Below are 11,385 nucleotides of genomic sequence, written 5' to 3' on the forward strand. Positions count from 1 at the left end.
TTCCTGTGACCCCATTACAAGTCTGCAGGAGGGCAAAGTGACATCCTAACATTTATCTTTATTTTAGGATTCAAGCGATTTAAGAATAATATATAAAATAATAATAATAACGTAACAAAATACCAAATAAATACATAGAAAACAAAAATAACTGCATTTGATTAGTGTTTGTTTTGTTTGTGTTTATGTGTGAATTTGGCTGTGATGCTGATGAGAGTTATGTTTACCCATAATGCACAGCGAAACAGCCACGTAAACGTGTCGGAGCGTCACATCAGCGACCGCTGCCTGCAGCTCGCTAGCTGCACAGTTTCTGAGCTGCATACAGCTATCCACATAATGCCACACTCGTTTACCAGGTATTAAACAACTTGCCGTCTTTCTAAATTCGTCAGACATGTGTGTTTAATTCAGGCTTTTAGTTAGTTTTGCCCTGAGTTGTGGGAATTTAAATTAGCTAGCTGTTAGCGTCTGTTTACGATAGCTAATATAGTTAGCTAGCAGTAGCTAGCTGCTAACTTAGCCACGTTTTTCTGCTGTTTAAAATGACATTTTACACCAAACGAATGTTTTAAGAACGTGTAACGATAGCTAAAACCCTGGGCGTTCTGCTGAAAGAATGTTATATCCACAGATGTAAACAAAACAACTCTTTGGCTACTGACGTACTGCTCTAAAGATTAGCGTTAGCTAGTAAGTAATAACGTTTGAGTTTATTTACGGTGTTGTCGCAGTGTATTGTCAGCTTTGTGTCTTAATTAAACCGGGTAGTAATGACGAACTCTTGTTTTGGTCATGGAGCTATAAGGTTTTCACGTTTTTCCAGGAGTGCACGACGTGAATTACGTCCTCTCACAACGCCCTTTCTCTCAGTGTGTGGAGCTGTCCATGGTTCTCAGTCTGTTCATTACAAAACAACGAGGAGAGGTTGTTCTTCTGATGGAGCACAAAAAGCTTTTATACGTGACATAGCTGTATTAGAAGATGCAAACAATACTTCTGATATTAGATTAAAAAGTGGACAGAAAACTTCCTCATCGTTTGTATTTAATTCTCATTTACTCTATGGTTGAGGTCTGGTATTTAAACATGTGGAGGGCCATAATCTGGCTTGCATGGCAGTGATGAAGTTGACTTCAGATTAACGTTTTGCATTTACATAATATGAATGGGACCAGTGAAGGAAATGTTATGCTGACACACGTGCCCATGGATAGGAGCTCCACTGCTGGAGCATTTTAATGATGACGATGAAATGATTAGTAGCATATATCATCTGTACCTGTTTGCCAGCTTTTATGTTAGTCAGCCCAAAAAAACAAGATATTAACTCATTAACATGATGATGTTGATCTATAATATTAGTTAACAAAAAGTAAAACATACTGCAAACAAGCAGGATCATTCTGATTTGGATGTTAATATATGTGCTCAAGTGTAGTCACTACAACTGTATTTTTATTAATTAAGCAAGCAAGCAGTTCAAGATCATTTAATATTAGAAACTATTAAAACTACCCCATGTTGCTTTCTTTGTGTGCCTACCAGTATGTAATGATATCAAACTTTTGCATAGTTACACTCAGATTTGAACCTCTGTTTCTTAACTTTGTGTATGTATTTGCAGGCATTTAGTGAGACTGCCAGAGCTGTAAGATGTCGATGGTGGTGTTTGCTTCCGTGGTTCGGGTGGTGGATGGCCTGCCTCTTTCTGCATCCACTGACTATGAGCAGGACAAAGAGCTTCAGGAAACAAAGAAGCACCTCAAAGGTCTCTCCAAGAAGCTCAGCCAGTTCCCTGACCGCTGCACACTGAGGACTGGGCCATACAATGTCAAGTAGGTCCATTCTTGCTGATGAATCCTTAATGGGGCTTGCCACATTAATTAAACGGGCATGGGCCATAAAAATAATGTGCATGTGAGCATCTTAAATTCCAGGTATAAAACAAAAATGTAGGCAATGAATCTCCATTCATGCCGAGCCTGTGGCCTGTATGAATGGAGATGGCCTCTGCATTTATAGTCTACTGCTGACAGATTTCTTTTTTTCTCTTGACCTCCCAAATGCAGTTTTAATGAAAGATTGCTTATTATATTGAGTGATTAGACTTCCAGGGCTTCATTTAAGGTGTCAAACTGTTTCTAAAGGCCCTGCTGGTGCTCAGGGAAAGGCTTTGAAAGTCTCTCAAGCAGTGTTTGTTAAGAGCTAATTAGTCTTATTAAGACAGAGGACGTGACCTTAGAAGAAGCAGTCATCAATGAACCGGCTCCTGCTTTCAACAAATGAGGCCTCCTTTTGATAAGAGGTCCTTTTAATCAATGAGAGCCTGAAGCATTTGAAGAAAGTTGACAGTGAAGGTCAGCATGAAGCAGGCAGTGTTTAAAGTCCACGGGTTAATCTGTGCTGTGATATTCTTGGCCATTTAGAGGCTATTATCATGAGCAAATTCCTTTTATTCTGTGTAAGAAGTACTTACTACTGGTAACCTACTACTGGAATGCAGTTTTTCTTGCTTTAACATCCCAAAAACCTATTAAATAAGGATTTAGAATATTCTTTATCTAATAATATTTAGGGACTGTCCACAGGCCTTAGATAACTTTGAAATGAAGCACTGCTGGTCATTAGCATATTTATAATATAGTTTATCTCTAAACAATTATTATTACTTTATAAATGAACACTCAGTCTAGCAAGTTTAAAACAGCCGCAGGTTTATTTACACCTCAGCGTGTATAGTGCCATTTTTTCCTAGTGGTACGGTGACGTCACTGGGTTGGTTGTTATGGAAGTCTGACCGTAGCTGACCTGCAGTGACACCTTTGACAGTGACTGATGCAGGAGGTCACGTTTATGCTGCCACTGGGTGTAGTGATGGTTTTTTTTTTTTAGAGTCAGCAACCAGGGAAAGGTTGTCGTCTTTCATGCTTTGTGTTTTGTTGGCTAGCAGAGCTGAAAGAGGAGCTGCTAGCATTTGCAGCGATGGTTCCACCCATCTGTTAAGATTGCACATGTATATCCTAAACAGAAAATAAGATTTGTCCACAAATAGGATGTGAAGGGCCAGCGATAGATGAACATTGACCTTTGGCAGGGCCTTATTCTTGCTTCCACTGGCTTCCAATCAAATCAGGATCTTTTGATCAATATTGCTTTGCATGGTTGGGCACTTACCTACATCAGTGAGCTCATCTTGTGTCCTCTAGGCAGGCTTGTAACTAAAGCAAACTGTAAATTTGAGCCTGTTAATGAAGAGGCCACAATATTAATTGCATTCAGTCTCATTATAATAAGAAACCTGGCGGCCTCCCTCTGGTGTTTGTGTATGACTCAGTTGTTCTTTTACTCCAGAGGCACTGCGTGTCACTGTGGTGACACACAGGCAATGTCAACATGTTTCTTCTCATTATTATCGTCACATCTGTCTGTACTGTTTGTCGACATTCACATTCCACTTCCATCTAGATGTTGTTGTGATAACAGCCTCTCATTCTGTGCTCTGAGCTATTCAGATAATGTAAAAGTCTATGTTCCGGGGGAAGTTAATTTGTGCTCATCGTTTCAATTAACACTGCAAGTCCACTGGATAATGTGTCTGCAGAGGTGCATTTGAATGTGAATGTAGTCATTGTCCCTAATTAACTGTGAAAGTGTGTGTTAAATCAGGGATGTGCTCAAATAGTGTTGACGGTGTGTTTAGAACAGTGAACATACTGTAGCTTGGTGTCCTAATTACAGTTTCCCAGGATCTCTTGTCAAACGAAAACAGCAGTGCAGTTTATTAAACTAAAAATGTGCGTGCTTGTCTGTCTATTTTTCAGTTTCACAAGCTCACTGGGTGTTGGATACCTGATGGTTTGCACTGCAAACTACCCCAATGTGCTGGCCTTCTGCTTCCTGGACGAGCTGCAGAAGGAGTTTATTGTCACCTATGACACCAAGCAAATCAGCAGCGCAGTGCGGCCATACTCATTTATTGAATTCGGTAAGCCCCGTGAAGTGCTTATCAGTCAACTTTCATGTTGTAAACCTCACGATTTTTGCTGTTCATATTAAAAAAATAGGCACAGCTGAATTACAGAGACCTGCCAATTTCTGTCGCAAGATTAGATGTGATGAAGCACTGTTTACATTTCAGCTTTCAGAGGTAGATGGTGCACAAAAATCACTGTATGGTCCTTAGTCTTGAAATCCTTCAGTGAAGCATCAAAATAAATGCATAAAATACATTTTTTTTCATTTATTTTTTAAAATGTTAACACTTCATGTGTTTCTCTCTCTTTGTGCATGGAGAATGTTCATGTGGAGTACATGTTGAGCATGAATTCTACATGGCGGCTGCTTACACTGTGAACAAAGAATTCATTTTGACAAGGATGAAAAAAATGTAATCAAAATAAAAGTGTAGACCTTGTAATCCTGGGCAGGTTTTTGAAAAGGTACATGATTGTTTGTTTGGTTTTGCATTCATTGTTTTAATAGAAAATGTTCAAGAGAAAGGATGATCCGAGGAAGAACACATCCTCACATTTCAGAAGGTGTTCAGCATCTCCTTTATTCAATGCATCATTTATCAATGTTAGAGCAAAGTTTGAAAGAGTGAAATGCTGCGTTAACCCCAACAGGACTTATATATACGATCTGTTTTTCAGCCTTGTTTTTTTTTTTGCTCCCGTTTATTTTTAACTTCGTTGCTGTTGTGCTGACTGTCACCCCTCAGACACCTTCATCCAGAAGACCAAACAGCGCTATAACAACCCGCGCTCCCTGTCCACCAAGATCAACCTGGCTGACATGCAGACAGAGATCAAGCTGCGACCGCCCTACCAGCTCTCCCCTGAGGACCTGCGAGCTCTCAATGGATTCTCGGTGCACACACCCTCTAAATACAAGGGCATAGGTAGGACATGAGCTGCTACTGCAAACATACACACATCAAATAGGAATCCTGTTGTAAGAGACTCCTTAATTTCCCCCCTATTTTATTGAAAAAGCAATTTCCCCCTGGGATAAATAAAGTACTTCTGATTCTGAAAGTGATTATATTTTGCTTTGTTGTTATTTGGCCCTTTAACTACTTCAATGCCTCTGCAAACAAGCCTTTTATCCACACTTTAAACACCTCAGTTGAGATGCTACCACAGGTGACTTAGGCCCTGTTCACACTGGAGAGAGTCAATCCAGCTAGAGTAGGATTGAATCCAGATAGCCTGGATATGTGCATCACACACACGTCCGCACTCAATCCGGCTAAAATAATGTTTGTTGTCCTCCAGACCGCTAGGTGGTGCCTCGTAATATACAGAGTCCGTTCAGGCCGCGGTAGAACCGTGTGTGTGCATGCATCATGCGTTTTTTTGTCCCCGTTGTTTACATACGGCTTTTGTACATGACCCGGACACTGTCCCCGTGAACCGGAAGTATCGCGACGCTAGCCGGATTCGCCAGCTGCATTTGCGTTCACAACTCAGCCACATTTGAGCCAATGCGGCTAGACCCACCTCCGAGAGAAGGATGGAAATCAATCCGGATATATCTCAATTCGCATTGTTCCGGATATATCCAGATACGGCCCAAATCCTGCTCTAGCCGGATTGATTTCCCCAGTGTGAACGGGGCCTTAGTGCTGCTGTGTTACCCTCTGTGGACCTCCGTTTTCCTAAACACATGAAGGATTTTATATGCTAATCTAATAATAGAGACACCTCTTATACAGTGCAGGAATATTCATACATTCAGAACATTTCTAAACAGTGTATGCCCAAATCCTACAATAGCATACTGTTTTAGATACAGAGAATTACATACCATAAAAATGTATATGCTCTGTACTACAGTCTACTTTAGAAGGCAGATTTTGCAGAGTCTGTAATTCTGTGTCCTTGCTCGTTTTCCAGCTCCCACGCAGATGTTGGAGCCGGTGACACTCCCAGGCATTGTATCCTGTGTGCTCAGTGTCCTCTGTGGAGGGCTGAACCTGCTGAGAGGAGTCCATGCTATAGAGAGCATACTACAGGTGAGGACGTAAAGGAGATGACATTCAGTTTCTCTTCAAAGGACATGCAGCAGGCTGGGTCTGTTTTTATTTTAAAGCAGCATACAGGGGAAGATGCAGCAGAATATCATTGCAGTTATATAACTTAGATATTTACTGGCCCCATTACACATTGTTGTTGCAACATCATCATGTAAGGGAGAATGTGCCGCATCTTCTGCTGCTCGTTACTAGCTACTTAGTAAAAAATAATGTTACGCAAAATATTTTAAAACCACAGACTTCTTTAGAGGACAGAAAGGACACGATCCTCCCTGGTGAGGAGAACTGCATCCGTGGCAACCGTCTGTTGTTCAGACATAGCAGACTGCAGAGTGCCGCATTTAATCAATTGGAGTATTCAGTAAAGCCATTAATAAAATCTGGGAAAAAATACAGACAAAAATGTCAAAGTTTGTACGGTCTCATCATATGCTGTAAAGAATAGATCTGAATCTTAGATCTGATTTTATTACTTTCATGCGAGTGTGTCTAGACATGAGTGGCTGCTGCTTAGAAAAAAAAAACAATCCTCACCGTGCTGTTTCTTTCTTTCTGTAGAATGACGATGAAGACTTTAATTATGTGATTGCCTTCTTCCTCGGCACAGCAGCCTGTCTGTATCAGGTAAGTGATAGTCTGCAGTAAGGGCAGCCCATCACCGGCTGACTAACAGCCCTGCACTTTACAGCTCAGCAGCTTGTCAGCTAGACTAACATTAGCAAAAAAAAAAAAGCTCAGTGCCTTTCAGCTCAGTACCTTCTCTAAAACATTTTCATCAGTTCTTTTGTGCAGCTCCTCATACAGTGCCACAAATGGATGGATAGATGAGTGAAAGAGAGTTACCAAATGAATATTTATTATGAAAACATGCTGTTGGTCCGTATCAGTCGTGCAATGTGTGCAACGTTTAAAATCTTCTCTGCTGTATTCCTTTCAGTGCTACCTGTTTGCCTACTTCTCTGTCTGGCGGAATAGTAAATCCTTCCTTGCATTTGCACTCATCTGTCTGTCCAACATGTATCTATATGAACTGAGGAACATGTGGCAGATCCTCTTCCACGTGGCCGTGGGTGCTTTCATGACACTGCAAATCAGACTGAGACAACCGATGGGCAAAGCACCCGACTACACAGTCTGACGAAGACCAAAAACTCAAAGGACAAATGGACCTTTAGTCAGACTGGAAATACTGGACACAAATTCAGGATCCAGAACAAAAAAAAAAAGCCCAGACCCAGCTGACGCATCTCACCTTGGACTTTGACAGAACTCTGCTGCAGCCTGAATCGTTTGCAGACCTTATTGGATTGATTTAGGAAGTTGTCTACACCCTGCTGTTGTCTAATAATGATTTTTTCTTTTTTTTTGGCAGCCATAATGTAAATTACTGTCCTGCATGCAGGATGTCCAGTTTAGCAAATGTACTTTCCCTGCACCCACAAAGCTGCGACATCAAATACGTTGGCCACACACATTTATTCCATTTTAAAAGCTCTATAGCTGCAAGTCGGAGGCATTGAGCTCGAAGAACGTCTTAAATGCATCAGATATATCAGTATAACAAAACAGACAAAATATGTACATTTTGGGTGGGAATATGATCAAATTCTAAGACGTCAGGGCTGGAAGAGCTTTTGGTAACTGACAGTTTTTGAGATTTCACTTAAGTTCTGTATTAGCGGCAAGTCAGCAACACATGTAGTCCAAAGATAAGACATTCAGAACGCTTTCTATTTATTGTGGCCACATCCAGTTCCTCTTTTTTCAAGTTACATGTACGTTTTCAGGTTCCAGACCTGGTGTTAGACTCTGGGCTTGGTTTAAAACTATGCAATGCTGCCTCGAGTGTGTGTGACTCACATTCAGTTGTGTTGTCTTCTGCACCTACAAGCATATCTTAGTTTGAAAGTGTCATTTTTGTAGACAGTTCATTCTTTGCTATTTATTTACTGACTTACTTTTCATGCAGTCAGTGACAATTTATCCATATTTTATGACTTTTACTTGTTTTATGATGCCTGATTTTTTTTTTTTTTTTTTTTTTTGGGTTTCTGCACAAATTGACACACAAACAGCCTGTTAGCATTCATATCCTACTTCCTCTCCTACACAGCCTCTAGCATATGCCAGTGTCAAGTGACTATGTTAATAAACAGGTCTGTGTTGGCAGCTGTTGAGAAGTATTGCTGTGTGCTTGTTGAGGCCGGAGGCGGTGCGTATCATCTGAACAGCCTCTGGCCTGCTTTTTTCCACCCCCCAACGTGCTCCTCGGTTCATCCTCGTCTGAGGAAGTCAGACTCTTTCCCTTTGCCTGGTTATTGGCATGATGTTCATATTTATTGTAATTATCAGGAGATGCCATATTTTGTCGTCAAAGGACGGTGTGAGATTTGTTCAGGGAGTTATGGCGGCTTCCTGCAATAATTGTTTATTGTCCAGGAGAGGCTAGTGCCAAGATTGTCATAATGAGTTTTTTTGATGATCCCTGTCTCGCTGGAGGGAGTAGCTATACTCCAAGTCTGCTTGGCATCTGCACTACAGTTGTGTCAGGGGGTTTTTGTAACACTTTATTCTGGTGCACTCTCTGAATGTTCTCTGCTGCTTTTCAATAGCAGTGCCACACCTACATTATCACCATGTGACTGGATCGGGTCTGGATTCCGCTTCCATGACTCTTGATTGTTTGTTGAAGTTCTCAGTTTCTACAGTAAATTTGTTGTGTGGGTGAGTTCTTACAGATTTTAAAAGGAAAGATATTAATTTGTTCCATTGATATGAGCCCCTACATCATGATTAGAGTAGAAAAAAAATGAACAAATATACCTAATGTTAAAATAAAGAAATGTAGTTTAGATGGATGTGATTTCAAATGGAAATCTATGTTTTGAAACCTCTTTTGTCTGCTTTCTCTCACACACGGAGACACGTGCATTCATCATGATCTGGTCCTCTTCAGTCTACTTGAAACATCTCTCTTTGTCTCTGAGCAGAGCTATGGAACACTGAACATTAAAAGAAGACAGAGTCATTACCATCACAATGATATCCATATCTTCTTATCACAGCACTGCCGGGGCTTAATGTGGCATTTGATGATATCTGGTACATGCTGCAGTAATTCTGAAAAAAAGGCTGAATTATGAAAAAGTGATTAAATGATTCAAAGTATCCTGTAATAGGTGGAGTATTCTTTGATATTTGAGGTTGGAGCATCAAGAACTGTGTGTTAAATGAAGGGTCAGCTGCTAATTTTTTAAACCCCCCCCCCCCACTGTCCCAAATGATTATATTCCATATTTATTCTAGATTCTATTCAGCCTCATGATTCAGAGGCAGCTGAGGCACCTTTCAGGCAGCAGTTTTTTCTTAGATGCAACAGCATCAATTGACCATATTTGTGGGTGGCTTTCAATGGGTAACAGCAATTTGTTCAGGTATTATTATTTTTTTTTTGCAAAGTAGGAAGTGTTCAGAATTTGACAGATTGATGCTGCTGAGTTGAATTTAAAATTGCTCCAAGTGAAGGTCAGAAATGCTAATGTTATGTGAGGTCATGCAGGTTGCCTGTTAAAAAAAAAAGAGTCAAACTCATTAAATCTGAAGGTTTTGTTTGTTCTCAACATGAGCTTTAACATCCAAGTATTTCCCCTGCAGCCGCAGCAGAGTAGTTTTTGCAGAAGTCCTTGTGTATCATCTGAGGATGATGCTCAGTCAAATGAGGACATTCTGTGTGTAATTACAGTCCTGCATCGCTACTTAAATGCCTACTGTGAGACACTAATTCAGTCTTATTTGAAGTAATGACCAGTGATTTGGCATGTTATATAAATATAGATATTAATGTTATAATGGATGAAGTAACCCGCTGGGTGCTAATCAGCACATTAGCATTTTGCTTCCACATCCTCCATCATATATAAACAGTCATCATGATGGAAAAGAAGACAAAGACCCTCAGGCATGAAGGAAGCGATGTGGTGCTCCTGCCATCTGTTGGTGAGCTACATGAACATTAAAAATAAATCCCATACTTTACCACAGTACCAGCTCATGTTCAGGCTGTTTTAGGAGGGAGGGCACCAGATGTATGTAATCATGTGTTTGCTGAGGCTATATATACACACTTAATTTAGAAAGTGTTGCACCTCACTGTCTAAAATATAAAGATTTCCTTAATGTAAACTTGGGATGTTCTCCAAACCCACTGTGTCCACATACTTTTGGCCACTTTTGTATATTCTGTGAACCTGAAGCTTTAATATGGGTGTACAGAGGAGGAGGTGTCAATCTAAATCCATCAGTGAGTAGAGAGCACAAGCAGAAATAAATCAGCTGAAAGCCTGTTTTACCTGTGAAACATCTCAGCTGTTTATTTTACTGTAAAAAAAAAAGAGCATAGTGTTTAGCATGACAACAAAAACAACCCACGCTGTTGTCTCTGAAGCTGTTTCTGTCACAGACGCTGCTTCACCCTATGTTAAGTCATCATGAGGAACTTCCAGCTGCAGAAATGATAAAGCACACGAGCTTCTTTTTCTCTTTGAGTGTTTTTTTTCCACTCAGGCACCTTATCGCTACGCCCCAACTGTACCTTCTCAGCAAACACTCGCAGTCTGTAATGGCACATTCATGCACAATAAACAGTAGAAAAAAGAGGGGCGTAGAAGAATGCATTCAATGAGTCACATGGGATGACTTTAGGTTTTAGTAGTAGTGCGTAAAAGGTGATGGATTCAGCAGTTACAGTACATTTAAAAAGACAAAAAACCACCAGTAGAACAGTGTTGGCTTTTTCCTCCCAGTTCCACAGGCTCTCACAAACATTTTGAACAAGTGCCATTTTTCTCTTGTTCTTTAAAAAACAGGAAAGCAAAAAAAAAAAACTTTCTAACATAAAGGAGAAGGCTGGCACTAAAAATGTTTCTCACTGTCTGCAAAATCCCACAGAAAGACCGAAACGAAATGATGATGCTGACAAGTATTGCCTCCGTAGAAAAATAATTATATCCTAATCCTTTATTGCTGTACAGTTGCACCGTTTTCATAAACAGTGCACTGAAATAGTAATAAACATTGACTTTAATTAATTCAAAATAAATGGATTGATTTTAAAGAGCTAACTTGTTTAATTACATTTGTATGTGTTTAGCAATTAGTAATTTACATTGCAAAATTAATTTTTTTGTAATTACATTAATTGATATGCTTGTGTAAAATGTGTGGTTCCTGCCTGTATGTTTACATTTTCCATTAAGCTCCTTTGAAACTGCATATTACCCCAAAAAGTCTAACCTACTGTGCAGCAGCTGTGCTCTGATTGGCTAGATTTCTAACCTCACATGTGA

General features: G+C 40.1%; 1 protein-coding gene across 1 annotated transcript; it reads left to right on the forward strand.

The window, feature by feature from the left end:
* The first annotated feature begins 255 nt into the window (after window positions 1–255).
* sec22a (SEC22 homolog A, vesicle trafficking protein) lies at window positions 256–9,313 on the forward strand. Its single transcript, XM_028393494.1, has 7 exons — window positions 256–359; window positions 1,628–1,838; window positions 3,825–3,988; window positions 4,724–4,903; window positions 5,901–6,019; window positions 6,599–6,664; window positions 6,978–9,313. Exons 2-7 carry the CDS (start codon window positions 1,657–1,659, stop codon window positions 7,176–7,178), a joined length of 912 nt encoding a protein of 303 aa, XP_028249295.1. The 5' UTR covers window positions 256–359; window positions 1,628–1,656; the 3' UTR covers window positions 7,179–9,313.
* Window positions 9,314–11,385: the final 2,072 nt, after the last annotated feature.

The sequence above is a fragment of the Parambassis ranga genome, chromosome 21 (assembly GCF_900634625.1).
Source record: "Parambassis ranga chromosome 21, fParRan2.1, whole genome shotgun sequence".
Classification (NCBI taxonomy): domain Eukaryota; kingdom Metazoa; phylum Chordata; class Actinopteri; family Ambassidae; genus Parambassis; species Parambassis ranga.